The sequence below is a fragment of the Sciurus vulgaris genome (assembly GCF_902686455.1).
Source record: "Sciurus vulgaris genome assembly, chromosome: 2".
Classification (NCBI taxonomy): domain Eukaryota; kingdom Metazoa; phylum Chordata; class Mammalia; order Rodentia; family Sciuridae; genus Sciurus; species Sciurus vulgaris.
The window spans coordinates 133,859,692-133,881,582 of record NC_136462.1 but is presented as its reverse complement, the minus strand read 5'-3'; the positions used below and the strand labels follow the sequence as shown (position 1 = coordinate 133,881,582).

The following is a 21,891-nucleotide window of genomic DNA, read 5'->3' as shown; positions in this document are numbered from 1 at the left end:
GCAGGCAAAAGGTTCAGATGCTCTGATCCTGGGTATTTTGTTTGTTGGGAGGCAGGTTGGAAAGACTTCCCCTTGTGCTTTACTCCCTCATTTTTCTTTGAAGTATTGACTGTCCTGTGAGAACTAACAGAAAATTTTAGTTCTTTGATTTCAAAAAATAATATCAACTTTCTAGTTGTACTATTTATCTATACTATCTGCAAAACTATGTAGGTAGCATATTCCAGTCTTTAGAAAAATGCTATGTTTATGTAAAGTCCTGAAATGTTCCGCTTTGCTTTGATGCCTTCACTCAAGTTCAATAAATTCTTACTGGGTGCTTACTGTATACCTTGGAATCTTCTAAGCACAGACTTGACTTTTTTGACCCTCTCTATTGTTTACTATTCTTTATTTCATTTATTTCTGTTTTGATTTTTGTTATTTCCTTCCCTTTCTTTGCTTTGGGTTTAGTATGCTCTTCTTTCTAATTGCTTAAGGCAGAAGGTTAGGTTATAAATTTGAGATCCTTCATCTTTCTCAATCTTGTGTTAACAACCCTAAATTTACCTTTAAGTCCTTAAATTCAACAAATATTTATTGGGTCTCATAGCCATACCATGTTTAATACTGTGCTTTCATTTCCATTCGTCTTTTTTCACATTTTAATGGTTTCTTTTTTGTTCTATTGGATATTTAGGGATATTTTGTTTAATTTCTATATATTTGTGAATTTCCTCAAATTTCCTTCTGTTACTGATTTCTAGTTTCATTCCATTATAGTTAGAGAACATATTTTGTATGATTTCAATTATTTTTAATGTATTAGGAATTTGTTTCAAGTCCCAAAATGTGACCTGTCCTGCTGCATTTGAGAAGAATATGTATTCTGCTGTTATTAGTTGGAATGTTCTAGGGGCAGGCTTAACAAATTTTTTTCTGAAAGGCGATTTTGTCTATTAGTATATTTATGTCAACTCTCCTTATATTTTACTTGGAAAAAGTCTCTCCATCCTTTTACTTTCAACCCATTATATGTGCCTTTAGAGTATGTTTGTTAGGGGCAGCATATGGTAGGGTACTGAGTTTGTATCTTTTTTACAAATCTCTGTCTTTTAATTGGAACATTCAATACATTTACATGTAATTATATGTGATTATTGATAAATTAGAATTTATATCTACCATTTTGCTATTTGTTTTCTTTTAAAAATTTTATTTGTTCTTTTTAGGTACTCATGACAGTAGAGTATATTTTGATAAATTACACATACATGGAGTATAACTTCCCATTCTTGTGGTTGTATATGATGCAGAGTTACACTGGTCATCATGTATTCATATATGAATATAGGGAAGTTATGTCTGATTCATTTTACTGTCTTTCATATTCCTATCCTCCTTTCATTTCTTTCATTCCCCTTTGTCTAATCCAGTGAACTTTTATTCTTCTCCTCCTCACCTTATTGTGTGTTAGCATCCACATATCAAACAGAACATTTGGCCTTTGGTTTTTTGGGATTGGCTTATTTCACTTAGCATGAAAGTCTTCAGTTCCATTCACTTGCTACAAATGTCATAATTTCATTTCTCTTTATGGCTGAGAATTGTGTATATATACCACATTTTCTTTATCCATTCATCTGTTGAAGGGCACCTAGGCTGGTTCCATAGTTTAGTTGTTGTGAGTTGAGCTGCTATAAACATTGATATGACTGCCTCACTGTAGTTTGCTGATTTTAAGTTCTTTGGGTATAAACTGAGGAGTGGGATAACTGGGTCAAAAGGTGGGTCCATTCCAAGTTTTCTGAGGAATCTCCATACTGCTTTCCAGAGTGACTGCCCAAATTTGCAGTCCCACCAGCAATGTATATCTTTATCCCCACCTCCTTGCCGACATTTATTGTTACTTGTATTCTTGATAATTGCCATTCTGACTGGAGTGAGGTAGAATCTTAGTGTAGTTTTAATTTGCAGTTCTTTAATTGCTAGAAATGTTGAATCTTTTTTTTCATATATTTGTTGACCAATTGTATTTCTACTTCTGTGACATTCCTCTTCAGTTCCTTTGCCCATTTATTGATTGGGTTATTCGTTTTTTTGGTGTTAAGTTTTTGGCTAGCATCCATTTTCTTTCAGAGTTTGGTTTATATTATTCTAAGACCTCCTAGTTTGAGCATCTGGGTTGAGAAATCAACTGAGATGTGCATTTGTTTCCCTCTAAATGTAATCTGATCATTTTCTCTAGAAGCCTTTAAAATTCTATCCTTATGTTGGGCATTTTCATAATAATGTGCCTTGGTATGGGTCTGTTGTAATTTTGTATATTTGAGGTCCTATAAGCCTCCTGTATTTGATTTCCATTTCATTCTTTAGGTTTGGGAAATTTTCTGTTATTATTTCAGTGAAAAGGTTGTGCATTTCTTTAGTTTGTACCTTTGAGCCTTCATCTATCCTGATAAATCTTTATATATAATTATGTAGTTATCTTTATCATTGCTTTTAATTTCTGCAAGTAGATTCAAATTTCTGTTTAATATTCTTTCATTTCAACCTAAGGAACTCCCTTTGGCATTTCTAGTAGTTTATGTCTGTTAGTGAGAATTTCTCTGTTTTTGTTTATCTGGGAATCCTTACTTTCTTCATTTTTGAAGGGTATTGCTTCTGGATATGAAATTCTTGGTTAACAATCTTTTTCTTTCAGCTCTTTAAATATGTCTTCCCACTGTCTTCTAACTTCCATGACTTCTGAGGAGAATTCATCTATTAATCTTATTAAGGACCTTTGCATGTGATGGGTTGGCTTTCAACACTTAGACTACTGTGTGTCTAAGTGAGGGGGTCTTTCAGTATATCCTACTTCAAATTTTTGTTGGTGTACTTCATGATTCTTCATAGATCTATGAGACGTTGTTCATTTCTTCATTCTTTTTTCTTTTTCCATCAAACTGTGTAATCTCAGATGACTTATCTTAAAATTAACTGTTTTCACTCGCTTCAGATGTGTTGTTATTGAGTCCCACTAGTGACTTTTTCATTTCAGTTTTTATACTTTTCAAGTCTAGAGTTTTTGTTTTTTTAAAGCTTTTATTTATTAATATTATCTGGTGAGTTATTTTTATATTTTCCTTTAGTTCTTTGGATACAGTTTCCTTTATTTTCTACGAATGTATTTATAATAGCTGATTTAAAGTCTTTGTTAAGTCCCATGTTCATACTTCCGTAGGGACAGTGTATATAAACTGCTTTTTCCCTCATATATGGACCATATTTTTCTGCTTCTTTGCATTTTGTGTAACTTTTTGTTGAAATCTTGACACTTTGAATAAAATAGTATGGCAACTCTAGAAATCATATCTCCCTCTCCACCATGATTTGTTGTTCATTTAGTGCCTTTATAGGACTAATTCTGTAAAGTCTGTATTCTTAGTTATAGGTGATCACTGAAGTTTTTGCTTGGGTGTTCAGCTTTAGTGTTCAGTTTAGTGCTTGGGTTTTTGCTTTAGTGTTCAGCTACTGATTAGACAGATTTTTAAAAAAATGCTTTTAACCAGTAAGTCTCCAAGCACTTGCTGAGGGGCTGTGTGTGTTAGGGCATGCCTTCCATATCCCAGTTGGTGGTTTACTACTCTTGTTTAACCTTCACTTTCTGCTTGAACTGAACCTCAAGGTCAGCTGGAAGTGGGATATTAGGCCTTTACAGGTGTATCCTAAATATGCATAGTCTTGCATGTATGCGTGCCATTCTGGATTCCCAGGAATATGTCAGAAATTTTCAAGAAAACTTATGGGCTCACATTTCCCATTATCCCATTTATTTATTTATTCGTTAGCTTCTTGGTAGTCCCAACTGGTTTCACCACCTCAGGACACTGTGATGCTAAGCAATTGCAATGGATTGTTTTCAACAAGTACCCTGGGGATAAGGCTACTTCATAGCAAGTTCTGAGCCAGTTCAAATAAAGATGAGCCCTGAGAATGGAACTTTTCAAGGTGCTGTTGGGTCAAATAATGACTATTTTCTGAGGAGAGGGCTTTTGAGGAGACCTAAACCATTCTTTCTTCTCCAGAGGCTGCTAGTCTGCTGGTTTTCAAAGAAAACTGCTGTAGTTTTGAGGCAACAGTGAGCCCACTGTTCTTACCAAGATGCAGTACTTTTTCTTGAATAAATACTTCTTGTATTGTTGTAAGCCTTTGGCTTATTTGGTTTAGCTCCTGACAGCAAAGTGTGCACTTGTGTTGTTTCCTTTTCTCCCAGTGATAAGCCAACACAACATTGTATAAAAATGGGTAACTGAAAGGGGGAATTGGTCAACAAAGATGAAAGTGCAGCAAAGAACACAAAAGACAATAAGGATGGAATTGAAGTGAAATTCGAATGAAATGTAAAGAAAATGTAAGAGAAATGGACAACTGGGAGAATGTGACTTTCTGGAGACCTTAGATATGAAGCTGGTATAATTTACTGAATAAGAAACTGAAAGGATGAGGACAAAAAGGATGTGGATGTCCCTGGGGACAGGAGGTCAAAAAAACAAAACAAAACAAACAACATTAAAGGCACTTTCTGAGTTATGGCAAGACATTAGTAGCACAACGGATAATGTGCAAAGAGTAATCCAAATGTGATGTTTTTCCAAGGCACAGAAAAGGCGTTTGGTGGGTATAAGTTACACCAGAAGACAAGCACTGTTAAAGTTAACTCTTGAAAAGTTATGTTTTAACAACAACAAAAATACTTTAATTCTTAATGTTTGTAATATTTTAATTTGCAGTGTATTAATTCATTAGTTTTCCTATTTTTTATTTCCCTATACATTTGTAACCTCCAGTTACAAAGATTCAAGGTTTTTTTTTAAAATGTATTAACAAAATGTTAAAGGTCATGGAACAATCTCAACTTTTTTCCTTCAATTGTGAGGAAGTGGCATGGTTCGGTATTTCCACTATCCACAACTACCACGCAAATGAAGACTGCATCCCTTTGTATAATATATAAGTAACATGCATGTAATATATATTATATGTAAATGCAAAATCGTCGAACACTTTAGACAACATAAATGATGACCACAAACCAGAAGTAGTAATTATAAATTAAATTTTTTTTCACTCTGCGATTCTTTTTGGGTATAAACGACTGAAAATGAGCTCCTGTGAGCCGCTGAAGAAACTGAGGCATGCGGGGCGCAGGCCTCGCCCGCAGCTCCGGGAGCGTGCAAAATGCAAGCCCCGCTGTCTGCGAAGCCCACAGGGTGCGCACCGGAGCCCGGGTTTCCCGGGTGGAGGAGGCGGTGCAGGCGGCGGCGGGAGCGGCGGGCCACGCACGGCGGCGGCGGGAGCGGCCAGGCACGCACGGCGACGGCGGCGGCGGGAGCCCTGGCCACGCACGGCGGTGGAATCTGGATCCCGGCCACGCGCGGCGGCGGCGGCGGGAGCCGGAGCCGGGCGCGCACTGCGGCGGCGGCGGCGGCGGCGGCGGTGGCGGCTGCAGGAGCGGCTGGAGCTGTGGCGGCGGCGGATGGCCCAGAGCTGATCTATGCGGCGCTTGGAGGGGCTGTGTCTGCGGCGGCGGCGGCGGCGGCGGGGCCCTGCCCGCGAGCGGAGCGGGGACAAGATGAAGTACCAGAAATACCTGACGGTGCTGCAGATGGCTATCGGTGTCACCCCCTCCAACCGTGGCAGCCTCCTGCCGCTCAAGAGGAAGCTGTGGTGAGGGAGGGCGCGGCGCGCGCGGGCGCGGGGCCCCAGCAGGACCGGGCGCGGGGCGCGGGGCGGGGGCCGGACCAGGGGCCGGGCTGGGGCCGGGGCGGGCCCGTGGCCAGGCCGCGGTGACCCGGCCCGACGGCGCGCGGAGAGCGCGGGGCGCATCAGCAGTTCTGATCCCCAGGGCTGAGCGCCGCCACGACCCTCGCGGTGCCCAGCGACACGTAGAGCTGCGCGCTGCAGCGAGGTAGCTGCAGGGACCCGCCGGTTCCAGCACCTGGACCGGGCCTCCCGCCCTGTCTGTCCTTTGAGCTTCTTACCGGCGAGTTGTGACTCCAAATTTCAAGCCAGGTGTTTTTTTGGCAGGCAAGAGACCAATTTATTATCATTGTGTGTACATTCTCTTTTTCTCCCCCCAAAATCCATCTGCTCTTGAGTACATAGTAAAAATGAGCTGCTCCCACGGTAGGGGAAATGAATTATGAGATTAGAATTGCATTGTCAGAGAATATTATTTTATTTACATGCTTTCCGGTTCTTCAGACCTGGAAACTGTTATTGAGGTAACTGGGAAAAGAACGTCCTTAACAAAAATATCTGGAAGTTATCCAGGCCTGGTTTACATATTTGATTATCTCTGATTGTATATTGCATTTTATTAGTTTCTGAATTGCCCATATTGCAACCCCAGTGGCCACCTAAGTATTCCAGTGGCTTGAGATGTAGACTTATCGGTTTATCACAGAAGAAATAAGTAAAGGAAAAAAGAGGCCAGTAATTTTGATGGTCATTGATAGTTGCTCACTAATTTTAATTTTAAGACTACTGGTCAGTGCCATTCATAAAGGTTTTATTTAATTCCATTGAATACAGTTAATTTAATCCTAAGGTTGTCTAGAAGGGAAGGGAGGCTGCTTTTAGGTATTTGGGAAAATTTCTGCTGTGTCAGACAACAAAAATGACCCAAGGTCTTTAAAGATTGATTGGTGAGAAAGAGGTTAAAAAGAAGAAGAAGAAGAAGAAGCAGCAGCCGCCGCTGCCCATTAAAGTCACTTTTGGAGGGAAGACAACAAATGTAGGCACCAAAGTTCAAATTTCATCTTTGTCACTTGCTGTGTGACCCTAAGCAAGTATCTGTTTCTTCCCCTGTAAAATGAGAATCTTGTTATCTATTTCAGGGGTAATACACAGATCAATTCTGATAATGAATATAACATGCCTGCTGCTGTGCCTGACTGAATAATAGATGCTTAGTAGACATTAGTGTCTTCCTCCCTGCCCTACCCCTATTTTTAAAAAAAAAAACTCTGCAAAAATACTCGAATTTGATGAACAGCAAGGGACAACACATAGAAGACTAGAGTAGTAAAATTTGAAGAATTCTGTGGGGTTTGGGTATATAGCTCAGTGGTAGAGAGCTCACCTAAATTGTACAAGGCCCTGGGTTTAATCACAGCACCACAAAAAGCATATGTCACTACTGTGAAGGAAAACAGGAAAACAAAGTAATATTTGAAGATGACTTCTCAGATTGATGGTGAATAGGGAGAAAAATGTCAACACCAGTAGTCTTACCTGCACCTGCATTTCTCTTATGCAATTATCAATACCTAACACACTATGATTTTTACTTATTTTTCATGTATGTTGCCTCTCTCTCCACCAGGATATAAGTTGCATGAGGGAGAACTTTTGTCTATTTGGTCCATCACTAAATCCCCTACAATTGGTATTTGGCACAAAATAGCTTTTCAATAAATATTTGTTGAGTGAATAGAGAAGTGAATTCTTTTTAAAAAATGAATTCTTAGTAATATGTAGCTGGGAATGAGCACTAATGAAATCTGTTTTCTTGATGCTTGCTTTATAAAGATGTAAGGATAATATTTGAGGAACTCTTAAGCATGAGTAACTCTTAAGCATTAGATCACAAAGTTGGGAAACTAAATTTACTCTTTTTCACCATTTGGAGCACTGTTTCTGAAAATACATTCCCCAAACACAGAATTTGTGAAGAGAGGATCTAAGGAAATAAAATCCAGGTAATATTTGTACTCTAGTGATTCATGTGGAAGCATACAGTAAATTTGGGCCAGGAAAAAAAATCTTGTTAAGAGATAGTTTGTAAAAATTTGTGGATTTTGTGTAACCTCTTTTATAATCTTAGATGAGTGTTTTGGAGTTTTCAATGAATGCTAATTTGCAAAGTTTATCTAGTTTTTGCAGTGGTAAAGTGAAGAGTATACTCTATAAAAACTCTGTTATGGGTAGTACTTTTCAACACAAGTGGATGATTCTTTTTTTTTTTTAATTGGAGAATATTGTGCTGCCTGGTCCATTAATCTCTTATTTCCTCTGGATTTTTTTTTTTCTAGATAGTATTCTCATTTTGTCAATGTCATCATAATTGCACATGAAGAATTTGAGATATAAGGCATTGTTACATGATGAGAAGATAGGAAGGTGTAGGTTCCAACTCCAGAGTGGTGGGGACCCATAGCAGACATCAGCAACATGTGTCAGGCCTTGGATTGCACCAGCATCTGCCCATTTATAAAATATGAGGTCATATTATGAAAATTGTGATACATATGAAAATTTGTACGAATATGATTTTGAAAATGTGTATCTTTTGTCTGTATTTCTCTCTTTAAATTATTGCAGTCTGCACAAAAAGACATGGGCTCCCAAAGCTTATGCCAGTATAAAAGGAAGGGTGGATTGGTCTAGTGCTTTGTTTTCGCACTTCATCTCGTTTGGGCATTTGTGACCATCATCTTTCTTTTGTGCAGTGTTCCCTGTTTTTCTGCTTGACTCCTGAAATCCCTTAAGGAGTATTATATTTTACAGAACAAATTATGTGGAAACTGAAACAGACCCGCTTTGGTAGAGCCCATAGGAACCCTCTTCTGCTTGTCTTCTCTTCTCCTTCTTGTCTTCTAGAAACAGAAATAGGAGTGTGTGCAGTGTTTGGTTCTGAATCATCACTCTTTAGGAAACTCAGATGAAGGCCTGCTACCTCTACCCCACATAGGTGTAAGTTGCTGCAGCCTTCCTTTGGGGGCTTCCTATAATTGCCAGTGGTGAAAAGAAGCAGTAGGGTACTATATTTCCTAGGGCTTCCAGAACAGAAGACCACAAATTTGGTGGCCTTAAACAACAGAAATTTATCATTTCACAATTCTGCAGGCCAGAGGTCCAAAGTCAAGGTGTCAATAGGGCCATACTCCTTTGAAGACTCTAGGGGAGATCCTTCCTTGCCTCTTCCTGCTTCTGGTAGCTCTTTGTGACCGCATCCCTCCAATCTCTGCCTCCATCTTTACATGTCCTTTTCTTCTGTGTCTTTCTTTTCTTCTGTCTCATATAAGGGCACTTGTCATTGGATTTAGGGACCACCTGGATAATCCAGGATGATCTCATCTCAAGATCTTTAACTTAATTACATCTGCAAAGTCTCTTTTTCTAAATAAGGTGACATTCTAAATAAGGTGACATTCACCCTGCTCTTCAGCAGGTTTGGTAAGAGACATATAATAATCCTCTTTCTATTCTGAGACATGAAAAAAATAATTTAATAATAATTGTATTGTTGTCAATAGTCTTTTAATTTTTGTACTGAATGCTTTTAGGAGTCTTTACACTAACCTGGGGTAGAGGAGTAGGGGGTCGTCATTTCATTTTTCTTCATACTTATAAGAATATTTTTGTGGTTGAGTCAGTGATTACTAAAAGCCATGTAGTGTCAACGTGTCCATTCAAATAGCCATCCAGTAATCAGATATTAAAAATTACCAAAGCTGTACTTTAAGCTATTTTTGGCAACCCTATTGAAATGCTTTCCAAGCATCCTGTTATTTAACTTTTATCACCCCTGTGAGGTAGGTGCTGTATTTTCTGAGTCTACAAATAAGTTTATTGTTGACTTGCTCAGAGTCAGGAGGGTTTATGCTGGTTATTGGGGTTAAAAGACAATAGTGAAGGAAGATGATAGTGTAGGAAGAGAGAATAGCCGAAAATAGGTATAAGGACCCTGAAGTACGCTGTAGTAGTAGTTTCTCCAAGGGTGGTCCATGGATCAGTCAGGTGTCACACAGGTCTGCCTGCTTGGATGCCCTCTTGTAGTTTCATAATAAGCAAATTATAGATGATTACACACATTATTATTTACAAGTAAATTTAAGGACCATTTATTATTAATCTAATAAGTGAATCATTAAGGCTTCTAAAGTCTGATACTTAAAAACAAAAATTAGCATTTTACTACCTTTTATAAAAGTGTCCTTAGAAGGAGGCAGTGTCCTTTTAAAATCAGCAGGCACTTCTCTTCTCAGCAGTATGCCAGTGCTTTTGTTCTCACGCTGTTGTTTGGAATTCCTCTCTTTGGGGAAGGATGCTTTGCTCTCACTCATTAGCATTGTATTGAGTGGATGGTGACTGCGAATGCTGATAACTTCAACTTCATATCCTACAGAAGCATTACTAGGTGTCACTTTATGAATAGTTTGGTTCTTGCATAGCTGTTTCATTTTTACCATTTGCTTATTTTTGCCCCTTTCTTTGTTGTTATTGAATTCTTTTCCACTAGAAATTTGAAATGGAATAGAAGGAATACACAAATAGAAGGAATGCCTAATACTCCTTTGGGCATTGGCTTTGCAAGGATGGGGAGCAGGAAGGCATTCCAACAGAGGGAGAGTCTGGGAGGGATAGATGCAGAATGTTAAGGAGTTGTGTTGCTGGTGTACTCTGGATGAGTGAAATTTTTAGATTTCTGTTGGATTTAAAGGACTTTGCAATGCTATGTCAAAGGGTTAGCAGTCGGTGTTTGGACGGCAGCAGCCGTGAGTGAAGCATTTGCAAGTGTAGGTGTGACATGATTGATAGGGTTGGATCGGTGTTTGCCTTTCTCCTAGTGTCCTCAAATGGGAAATATACACACAAAGAACAAGAACTAAGTGGCAAACAATTTACTGGGTTGTTTATATCTGGGAAGGTACCAGCTATCACCCAAATGAGGGCCTCTCCAGGAAGCAGTGCTGAAGCAGGCCACATTGGCCTTCAAGCCCAAGAGGGGATGGTTCTCCCTCCTCTCAGAGGCTAAGAACATGAAACCTGGCCTAACAATGTCAAGTGAAGGGAAGGGAAATGAGCAAAAAGGGACCTGACTCCTGGGGTGAGCCCTGTCAGGACATGTTTATTCTGTGGAAGCAGGAAGCGGGATGAGAGGGTGGACCCTTAATTTCTGCTTTTTGAGCACATTGGCCAGGCCCTCCAGTAAAACATGGTCTCATGAGAAAGGTAGAGGATGGAGAGAGTCAGGCGTTTTTTCCCCAACCTCCCTTTATGGGTGGCAAAATGAAATTAAGAATTTAGAAAAGAAAAACTTCACTGTAAGCTAAATATTGATTTTCCCTTAATTCAAGGGAAAATACAAGGTGCTTACACCTTAGTTCCTAACCTTGTTTCCCTGTCATCAAGGGTCATTCCCTGAAATATTTGGGGAACTATCCCCAAAGACTGTTGTTCAGCTCAGATTCATACCATCAAGAATTGGGATTACAAAAACTCCAACTCTGCATCAGGTGGAACTGTCCTTGGTGGCCTTCTGTAGATCTGAGTTGTAGATATGCCCCTATATTCCATGAGTGTCCAGCAGAAAACTGAATACCACTCCCCAGGACCCCTATTCTCAAAGACAGTAATCAACAAAGGAGAAGCAAAAACCTTAAATTCTGCTATACCTACAAGACCACTTCTACTTAAACTGTAGTTAACATTTCCCAGAGTTGTCTGGATTGGTGTTTATTATTTTCTTTATTCCCCACCAAGGAAAGGGAGCTGATCATTACTGAGTCATATGCCTTTTAACAATTGACCTCTAACCTTCGAATTGACCTGGTCAAAGCTTATAAGTGAATGATACTGTGTAGGAACCTTAACCAAGTCCATCTTCTTTGGAGATGTGGGCAGGAGGGTCCAGAGTGATTTACACCTGGTACATACCCATTCTGCTCATCTGGCTACTAGATATTTTTATTATAATCCTGGTGGGAAGGGGTTGGGTCCATTCTTCTAGTTATATGTATGATTTTTTAACCATGCCATTGGATGTATTATTACATTCAGTTAATTCTGATAAATGTCTTGGCTGCCTGCCATTTGTAAAATTTGGTGGCTATAAATTCTTATTGCTAGCTCTAGGTTTTAAGCTTATAGGTTTGAAGAAAAGGGAAAATAGTGATGCCTTTTTAAGTCAGATGAGAGGGAACCTTATGAAAAATATTAGGCAAATTTCTTCATCAAAAAAGTTGACATTTTGCACTTACTTCCTAAAATAACCACATGACACAACCAGTACCATCAAAATAGAGAGAAAAGAAATAAAGAGAAAAATTGACATGTATATTGTTTTATAATTCTAATCCATATGTCGTCCTTTGAATAAAGTTCATTTTAAAGTTTATTTTAATTGATCTATAAAAACTTAAAATTGTACATATTTATGGGTATGGGGTATCATGTTTTGATACATGTATACATTGTATAATGTCAAATCAAACATGTTGATCTCCTCAAACATTTATCATTTCTTTATGGTGAAAACATTCAAAATCCTTACTGTTTCTTAAATATGTAGTACATGGTTGTTACCTGTAGTCACCCTACTGTGCACATCAGAACGTCTGTACCTTAGTGCCTGTTGATCAACCTTTCCCCATTGCTCCTTGCACCTGCCATCCTCAGCCTCTGGTAACGACCATTCTGTTCTCGATTTCTATGAGATCAACGTTTTATATTGCACATGTGAGTGAGATCATGTGGGGCTTGTCTTTCTGTGCCTGGCTTATTTCCCTTAATGATCTATAGTCCCATCTGTGCTGTTGCAAAGGACAAACTTTCGTTCTTTTTTTTTTTTTGTGGATGAATGGTATCCCATTGTGTATATTACACATTTCCTTTGTCCCTGGGTTGGTGGACACTTTGGTGGTTTCCTTTCCTTGGATAGTGCTGCAGTGAACATGGAGTGCAGATGTCTCTTCAACATACTGATTTCATTTCCTTTGGACATATACCCAGCAGTGGGATTGCTGGAACATATTGTAGTTCTATTTTAAATTTTTTGTAGAACCTCCATACTGTTTTCCATAATGGCAGTATTAATTTACATTCCCACCAACAGCATGCAGAGGTTCCCTTTTCTTCACTTACTTGTCAGTGCTTGTTATCTTCAGTCATTTTGATAACAGCCTTTCTTACTGGGATGAGGTCATGATTTGCATTTCTCTGGCAATTAGCAGTGTTGAGCACTTTTTTCATGTATCGTTTGGCCATTTAGTATTTTTTTCTGAAAATTTTCTATTCAGATCTGTTGTCCATTTTATTTTGTTCCTATGTTTTGAGGAGGGGTCAAGTTGCCCAAGTTGATCTTGAACTTATGGGCTCGAGCAATCCTGCCTCAGCCTCCCCAATAGCTGGCATTACAGGTGTGTGACACCACACCCATTTTTTAATTGGCTATTTGTTTATTTTTTGCTATTGAGTTTTGGGAGTTCTCTGTACTTAGATATTAATTAATTCCTTGTCAGATGTATGGTGTACAGATATTTTCTCCCATCTGTAGGTAGTCTCTTCATTTGTTGATTGTTTCTTTTCCTGTACAGAAACTTTTTAGTTTGATGTGTCCCATTTGTTTATTTTTAAATTTTGTTTCCTGTACTTTTGGAGTCTTGTCCAAAAACTCCTTGTCCATTCCAGTGTCCTGAAGTGTTTTCCTTTGAATAACGTTCTTTATTGTTTTTGTGGAAGCTTTTAACTCTGCAGAAAAGAAAACAGAGTTGTAAAGTATGCTTCTTTTTATATCAAGAATCATGAAAGAGGTAGCATTAAATTCATACTTTGGGAACTGTATCAAAGTGAGGAAATTCAATTAAATAAAAAATTTAATTGAAAAGCTACAGTAAAATTAATGACGATCTAAGTGAAGGTAAAAAATGCTATCTGTGGACCTGCATTTTTGAGAATTCTAAATTAAGCTAGTAGATAGAAGTAGGTGGACTGAGAAAACCTTGCAAAATCACTGTCCAGAGCATGTGCAGGAGACCATTGCAAAGGTGGGAATGGAGGGCTGGGGTTGTGGCTCAGTGGTAGAGCATTTGCCTAGCATGTGTGAGGCAATGGATTCAATCCTCAGCACTGCATATAAATAAGTAAATAAAATAAAGGTATTTTGCCCATCTACAACTAAAAAATTTTTTAAAAAATGGTGGGGACAGATAGCTTAAAGAAGCATTGAGGGATAGCAGACACTTGGGAAATGAATCACACATGGTAGGCTAAGTTGATTCAGCCCCATCCTCACTGGTTTGTGCCAGGTAGAGCATAGTGGGCTGCTTTCTCACCTCCTTAAGTATTCCCCTGTGTGGGCGCCAGCAATTTGGGAGGCTGAGGCAGGAAGATCATGAATTCAAAACCAGCCTCAGCAACTTAACAAGACCCTGAGCAACTTAGCAAAATCCTGTCTCAAAATAAAACATAAAAAGGGCTGAGGATGTGGATCAGTGGGGATGCACCCCTGGGTTCAATCCCTGATACAAAAACAAAAATGTAGATGGTGGAAATTCTCAGATAAAATACCATTTAAGGTAAAATTGATCATTGGCACAAAGACTTTCTATATAATAAAAGATTAAATCCCTAAGAAGATTTTAATAATAAACATTAAGTCATCTAATAAGATTTGAAATGTAAAAAGCAAAACACAGATTTACAAAGATCATTTGACAAATCCCTATTTGTCATGGGAAACTCTACGATTTTCGATAGTCCTTTTTATAAAAAAACATTAGTTCAGCAGGACAAAAGTATAATGAAGGACACAGAGAAGTTAAGTTCTAAAATAATTAAATGATATAGTTACCCTAGTATTTAATGATTCACCCAGTGTGCTTACACTCATACAGTGTCGGTGAAAGTGTAAATTGGCAAATTTTGGAAGTCAGTGCCTGTTAACGTTTTGAAAACTTCTATCCCTGCTTCTTCATTTCCACTTGGGACTCTTTCCTAAATAAATATTGCATTTGTCTGCAAATATGGTCAAGGATATTCGTTGCTTAAATAAATATTGCATTTGTCTGCAGATATGGTCAAGGATATTCGTTGCTTTAAGATTTAAGAGCAAACATTTGAAAGCAAACTAAATGCTCCTCAGCAGGGGAGTGGTTGAATAAATGTTGTTACATCTGTATTATAGAATACTGTTTAGTCATTAAGAAGAAATTGTTCCACGTGGGTTATTATGATAAGAACTGAAAGACATATTAAGTGAAAAAATATGGTACAGGAAAATATGAACAATTTGGTTACCTTACTAAAAAAAAGTTCAAAAGGAAATAAGCACATACATAAATAAGCCTGAGTATTTGGAAGATTGTAAAAAGAACTGGTAACAGTAGTTGTCTTTGGAAAATGGACTGAGGTTTAGGATGAGGGGGAAGGAGGCCTATTTTACTTTTCATTTTTATATCTTTCTATAATCTTCAGTATGCCAATATATAGATATTCTATTTTCATTCTAAATTGCAGACATACTGGGCACAGTGGAGCACACCTGTAATCCCAGCGACTTGGGAGGCTGAGGCAGGAGGATTTCAAGTTCAAAGCCAGCCTCAGCAAAAGCGAGGTGCTAAGTGAGACCCTGTCTCTAAATAAAATACAGAATAGTGCTAGGGATGTGGCTCGGTGGTCGAGTGCCCCTGAGTTCAATCCCCCGTAACCACCTTCCCCCCCCAAAAAATTGCAGGCATACCTAAACTATTCTATTTCATAATAGTCACTTTGTGTGTGTGTGTGTATGCTGGGAATTGAACCCAGGAGTTCTTAACCACTGAGCCACATTCTTAGCCATTTTTATTTTTTATTTTGATACAGGGTTTCACAAAGTTGCTTAAAGCCTCGTTAAGTTACTGAGACTGACCTTGAACTTTCCATCTTCCTGCCTCAACCTCTGAACTACTGTGATTACAGGTGCACACCACCATGCCTGGAAAATATTTACTCTTATTAACATGAATCAAGTTTATTTTGCTAGTAGTCCATCCTGTGCATCTTTTTAAAAGCAATTAGAGCCCGGCGGGGAGGCTGAACCAGGAGGATAGCAAGTTCAAAGCCCGCCTAGCAACTTAGATCCTGTTTTAAAATTTTAAAATAAATAAACAAATAAATAAAAAGGAATGAGGATGATGCTCAGTAGTTAAGCACCCCTGAGTTCAATCCTTGGTACCAAAAAAAACAACAACAAATAAGCAATTAGAAACTTACAGGCTTATGTCTTATGTTATCCTTCTGGACAACATTTTTAGTTAAAAAATTAAGTAGGTAACAAGGGTTGATAATTATATGAACATGGATTGCATTACGAATAGCAAATACTATCATGATATGAAGAAATTGGCTTTCATATACCACATTTAGAAATCATTCCCCTTACTTTATACATTTAGTCATCTCTAAGATAGCAATCTATAAAACAGTTTCCTTGCAGGCATCTTCTCTCTGGCTAGTTTGTTCTAAGGCTGCCACCCAGTAGTGACACAGAAATGAGAGAGCATGTGCCAATTCAGTGTGTGTATGTGTTTATGTATGAACAATATACATGCCATAGATGGCTTAGATTACTTGCTATTTCTTCTTGTTTATGTTTTCTTGATTCCCAAATCATGCTAGATTATTGACTGTCTTGTTTAAATTTGGAAGAGTTATTTTCATGCTTAACAAAAGCATGCTGAACAGTATCTGTGGATCTGGCCAGTGACAACTGATTTGTACTAGTGAACCAGGCTGAATTAGACCACTGCCCCAGGGAAGTCAATGCCTGTGAGTTACCTAGGAAACCTCAGTCTAGTTGTAATTGCTTCTTTGATGGTTGCAGATTTGACTTTTAGTGAATTTTAATGTTGGAATATTTGAACTCTTTCAGGAAGATTCCTACACTAGCCAACTGCTAAGAAATATTTAGAAAGAGTATCTGATAGAATATTGTGTGGCTCTTGTTTTTTTTTGGTTGAAAAAAAGGTATGTGTGACATTTCCAAAGCTACCCTCAAGTAAATGCTTACCACTAAATTGAGAAATATGTTCACCTGTAAATCTGCCTTTTTAAGCAATTTTCCCCCTTCTTCCAGGGTTACTCCATCCTCTGAAAATCCCAATGGTGCTACTTCTAGTGTCAGCCAAGGAAAACCTTCTTTAAGACGAATTAAAGGGAGACTACACAGAAGCAAAAGTCTTGATAGCTTCGATTTCTGTGAACTCACTGTAAGTGGACTGGTCAGTGCTTTTTTCATTTTTTTAAGGAATACAAAACTTTTGTTTTTGTTTTCATAAAAATATAATAGGCTTATTTGGTGGTCAGCATTTTTTTGTGAACTAAAAAAATGGTTTAACAACCAGAATGCTTTCTTAACTGTTATGCATAGGGTATGTTTATAATAAATGGTTCATTATAAAGATTCTGTTGGGAAGATGAAGATATCCTTCCTGAACTCTATGAGAAAAATTGAATTAAGTGCAGTATTCATGTAAATTTCTTTGAATATCACAAATTCACATTAATATGAGCAGGGACTTAAGTGTCTGATTAACTCCAAACACTCAGCTTCCTGGTAGTACCTGAAAGTAGTTATACCAGTATTGTTAGGATGAATCCCAATTCAGTTAATGATCATACTTTCTCTAAGTGATTAACACTAATAGTCATGTTTTTTGTTCCAGGCCATGTGATATGTTTTCATATGGGTATATGGTAAATAAGTTCATGTTTTTGGAAAAACACTAACACTTTCAGGCTCCTCACTACTAAGAGATTCTGTAATGCCATAAAATACATACTAGAATGTTCTTTGCTTTGAAAAAGTTTTATCCAGATTTATGTGTCATAGAGTTCATTGGCAGATTAATGAATGTTCAGGATGTTTAGTAGACTGTGTGCATTTCTGTCATCTCTAAGACAATAATCTACACTCTTTTGAGTTCTGAAAAATTCTGAATTATAAAAGTACCACTGATGATTGTTGTTTCCAAAAAATGATATCAAATTGCTATCTTTAGTATATGAAACTAAATCCCATCTGCTTTTGAGGATATGACATTTGCATCCCTTACCTATAATTGATGTAAACAAAATCTCAGTAAATGTGAATGCTCGTTTTTAACTTAGGATTTATTCTTGTAGCAATTATTTTTACTAAAATAATTTTATTCAATTTTTTTTTTACTTTAAAAAGTGTTTTTGAACGCTTTTATGGTACAAGACATTAAAAAGGTGAAATGTGACCTATAGGAAAACACTTAACCAACAACTGAGAAAAGGAGTAAAAAGACAGTTCTTGCTAAGTCAACCTAAGCGCGAAAGTGACTGTTAGAAAACATAAATGCACTTTACGATGAAGTGAATTGCTTCTCAAACGTGAAGCAATGAATTCATTGAGAAACAAATTTGAATTACTTGTTAGAATATAAAAATGGAAATTGAAAATTTATCAGTTTCTTTTCTATGATGTTCGATATTATCATTACTAATGCATAATCAGGTAACTAATAAATATGGTATGTTGTAAAATACATTTACTTGCTTAACCAGAATCATTCTGGTTGGGGAAGAAGTGAAAATTTCTCTAGAACATGAGGAAGAAAACTTTACATGTTGAAATGTCTGCGACCAGGCGTGTTTTGGATTTTGGATTTTGGCATTTTTATATCTCCATAATGAGGTATCTTGGGGGTGGGACCCAAGTCTAAACACAGAAGTCATTCGTATTTCGTTTGCACTTTATATGTATAGCTTGAAGGTAAATGTGTACAATATTTTCAGTGTACCTGTGTTTTGACTGCAACCTGTTATGTGAGGTCAAGTGTGGAATTTTCCACTTGTAGCAGCATGTTGGTGCTCAAAAGTTTTGGATTTTTCAGATTAGGGATATCCAGCTATACTTTGTGTAAGGTCGCCTTCAGTTTTCCACAAATAGAAATGCATACTTAAACTTTTAGAAAGTTATCTTTTTATTATCATCAATAGGTTTAAAAGTGATTGATAGTTTATTCTTTACCTTGCTCCATAACAGACTTTATCTGGCTGAAGTCCAAGCAAGGAAAAAAAAAAAGCACTATCCAAGTGGATTTACCATCTACCAAAAGAATATCAAAAAGAAAGAAAAGAATATTTGCCCTTATCTCAAAAGTAAAGTCTTAGCATGAAAGAAAGGCTTTTTGACATCAAAGTTAAAAGAGAGGAAAAGTTGGGGTTCACACAAGGTGGATTGCAGGGACAATCTGTGGTTCTGGTGTGGTGGTGGGTGTATGTGTTTTCAGGGACTGTTGTTGCTTTTTATTTTGGTTTTCTACTTCTGCAGGGTGGAACACAAGGCTGTGGACTTTGGCATATGGTATTCCATCTCTCTTTAAGGGGAATGTACTAATGAAATCTGCAAAACTCAAGTTTTTTACTATTTGAATTAATTTTCTTTCTCAGGTTTTCACAGTAATGGTGGGGCAGCAAATTATTTTACCCTTTGAACACTTGTAGACTGACATTTTTACAATAAACATATTCCATTTTTTTGAAAAGCTATGCAATTATTTTCCAAATAATAAAAAAAATTAATGAGACGAGCTTAACAGCTTGACTACTCCCACTTTCTACCAAAGCATATGACAATTAACACTATAACATCCAAGATACTTAGGGGGAAATATAGCATCTTTGATGTGGGACCAAAAGTTAATTTTTCCCTGTATTTTAAAAATTCTGTCTTCTTTTTCAAAAGAAGGTAGTACTATACTTTTGAAGAGAAACATGGATTACAAAAGGGTTTTATGGGAGGTGAAACATTTTTAGGGATAGAGCTCAGTGATAAGAGTGTTACAGGCACTAGGCCCTTAGTTTCTATCCAGTGCCATAAAATAAATATATAAATAAAAAGATTTGGTTTTTTAATGTAATTTACTTTGTATTATAATTATGAAAAATGAAGTTTTAAAACCTAAGACACCACAGTTTAAAGAGAAGATACTTGGTAAAGATCTGAAATGACTTTCAATTATATAGGAATAATTTTTATTCCCTTCAGGAAATAGCTTAGGCACCATAGATCTCTTTGTAAATGTTCATCTCATTGAAAAAAGACTGAAAATTTTGTCATTTTACACAATATTCTTATAATCAAAGAAATATTTAATGCACGCCTTCCTGTGACTGTTGAAGTAAATAGATCCTTAAAATGGATAGACAGTTATAATCTCTTCCCACAGTACATATCAAATCTGTGTCACCAGCAGGATAACACATTTTTGTTTTTGAATTTGACTTTTAACTTTTCTAAATTTTCCAAGATAAAATACAACTTTTATTGCTTTTGGAAAGGCATAGCAAATGGGAGCAAGAGATCCACTTGCTATAGTTTCAAGGTCCCAGTTTCTGGCAGAGAAGCCTCAGGTTCCTGCTGAGACTGTTGGCTTTGGTCCCGGGCATCAGATTGATGCCATTTCACTCCTGGGGAGAAGCAATTGTTTCAGCTTTCTCTGTGGAGATTAAGTGGGATGGGCATTCTAGTTCATTTTGTAAACCCTACCGCATAATTGATTGGTATCCTAGTTCACTGAGGGAGACTGGAATCTATCCAGTCTCCCTGATTCCTTGAGACAGTGTCCAGAGATACTTGGCAAAATCTTAGGCGAGTTCTGAACTGGACCAATTTGTTTTTGTAGAGGTGTTTTGCGTAAAAGACCTGAGCCTTTCTTTTTAGTGGGTAAAATGCTATAGAAGTCAGGTGATAGGTTCTTTTTTCTCTGATGTGGAAAAGTGATATGTAAGTCCCTATCTGTGAGTTTGGCATCCTCCAGTTGAGCCAATCAGGGATTGACAAATTCTGGGGGGGAAAAAAAGTGTCTGCCCTGAACTTGCATATGATTTTTTTCTTGTTTCCTTGTTATTAGTCCCTAAACAATGCAGTATAACAATCATTTTTACATGTCATTTATGTGGTATTCGGTATTATAAGGCTTCTAGAGATGATTTAAAGTATCCAGGAGGATGTCGGAGGATATACATACATTATAGGCAAATAGTGTGCCATTTTATATAAGGGATGTGAGCATCACAGATATTGGTGTCCATTGAGTCCTAGAATCAAAAATCATTGGATGCTGGGGGTGACTAGATTGACAATCGTTATGAAGAAGAAAAGGGATCTTTTGTCTTTAGATTTAGTCAGTGATGTTTCCATTTTTAGCTACTTCCTCTGACTCTGGTGTCATTGCCTGTTGGTAGAGTAATCAGATTGCATTTTCAATCTGTTCCTCCCTCTCTTGGATTCTGAGTATGTAGATAAAGAATTTTAAGGGATAACTTAAAAATTTTACAGCTTCTCCTGATCAAATTTCCTCCTTAAAATAGGGAAATGAAGTCAGCTGAGTTAAGTTGCTTCTATTTGTACTCTAGATTGTAAACTTAAGCAATTTATTTCTTTATGTGTGTAAACCTTGATTGCTGCTTGTCTTTGCAGACAGATACTACATAAAGTTTCGTGCACAATAAGTAGAAATGATGATCCAATAACAATTTATGGTAATGTTCCTTAAGCTCAGATGAAAGAAGGATTCAATCATGATTAAGAACCTTTTTTGACAAAAAGGGCACATACTTCAGAACCTTAGAGCACTTTTTGCCGTGAGAGGGGTGGATGATAAGAGGTTACTTGGAGTGCTTTTTGAATATACTTTTTGGCCTAATAAGTCATAGTTTTCTGCTCTCTGGTTTTTTGGTGATCTGTGAATTTTCACGTTTGAAAGATACTTCTTTCTGTTGACAAAGAGGAATCTCCATGAAGGCTAATAGAAAATATATGTAACTCGATGAAGATATCAATGATGAAAAATCTCTCCATCTCCCTCTACCTTCAAGGCCTCCTACGGTAAGATCTGTCAGACTCCTACAGGGCTTTTTGAAACTCAGTTGCCTTTTCACTTCAACACATACTTTTTGACCTGACTTGGGTTCTTGGTTGGTGAATAAGGAGGTGGGCACTAAAAGCAAGAAAGTGACACAGGAAAGCCTGTGAAGGGATGCTGGAGGCCATCCTGTCCAGGCTCCTTGTTCTGTGGGAGGGGCTGGCCTCTTCTGTCTCACTCTCACTTAAGTCACCAGCCCTCACCT

General features: G+C 37.6%; 1 protein-coding gene across 10 annotated transcripts in view; it reads left to right on the top strand.

Moving 5' to 3' along the window:
* The first annotated feature begins 5,503 nt into the window (after positions 1–5,503).
* Positions 5,504–21,891, top strand: part of TJP1 (tight junction protein 1) — a 221,586-nt gene continuing 205,198 nt past the window's right edge. For all 10 annotated transcript variants that reach the window (XM_079121784.1, XM_079121783.1, XM_079121792.1 and 7 more), the window contains exons 1-2: positions 5,504–5,691; positions 16,865–16,997. In XM_079121784.1, coding sequence (XP_078977910.1) covers positions 5,519–5,691; positions 16,865–16,997 — 306 coding nt within the window. In that variant the 5' untranslated portion in view covers positions 5,504–5,518. The remainder of the gene's footprint in view (positions 5,692–16,864; positions 16,998–21,891) is intronic.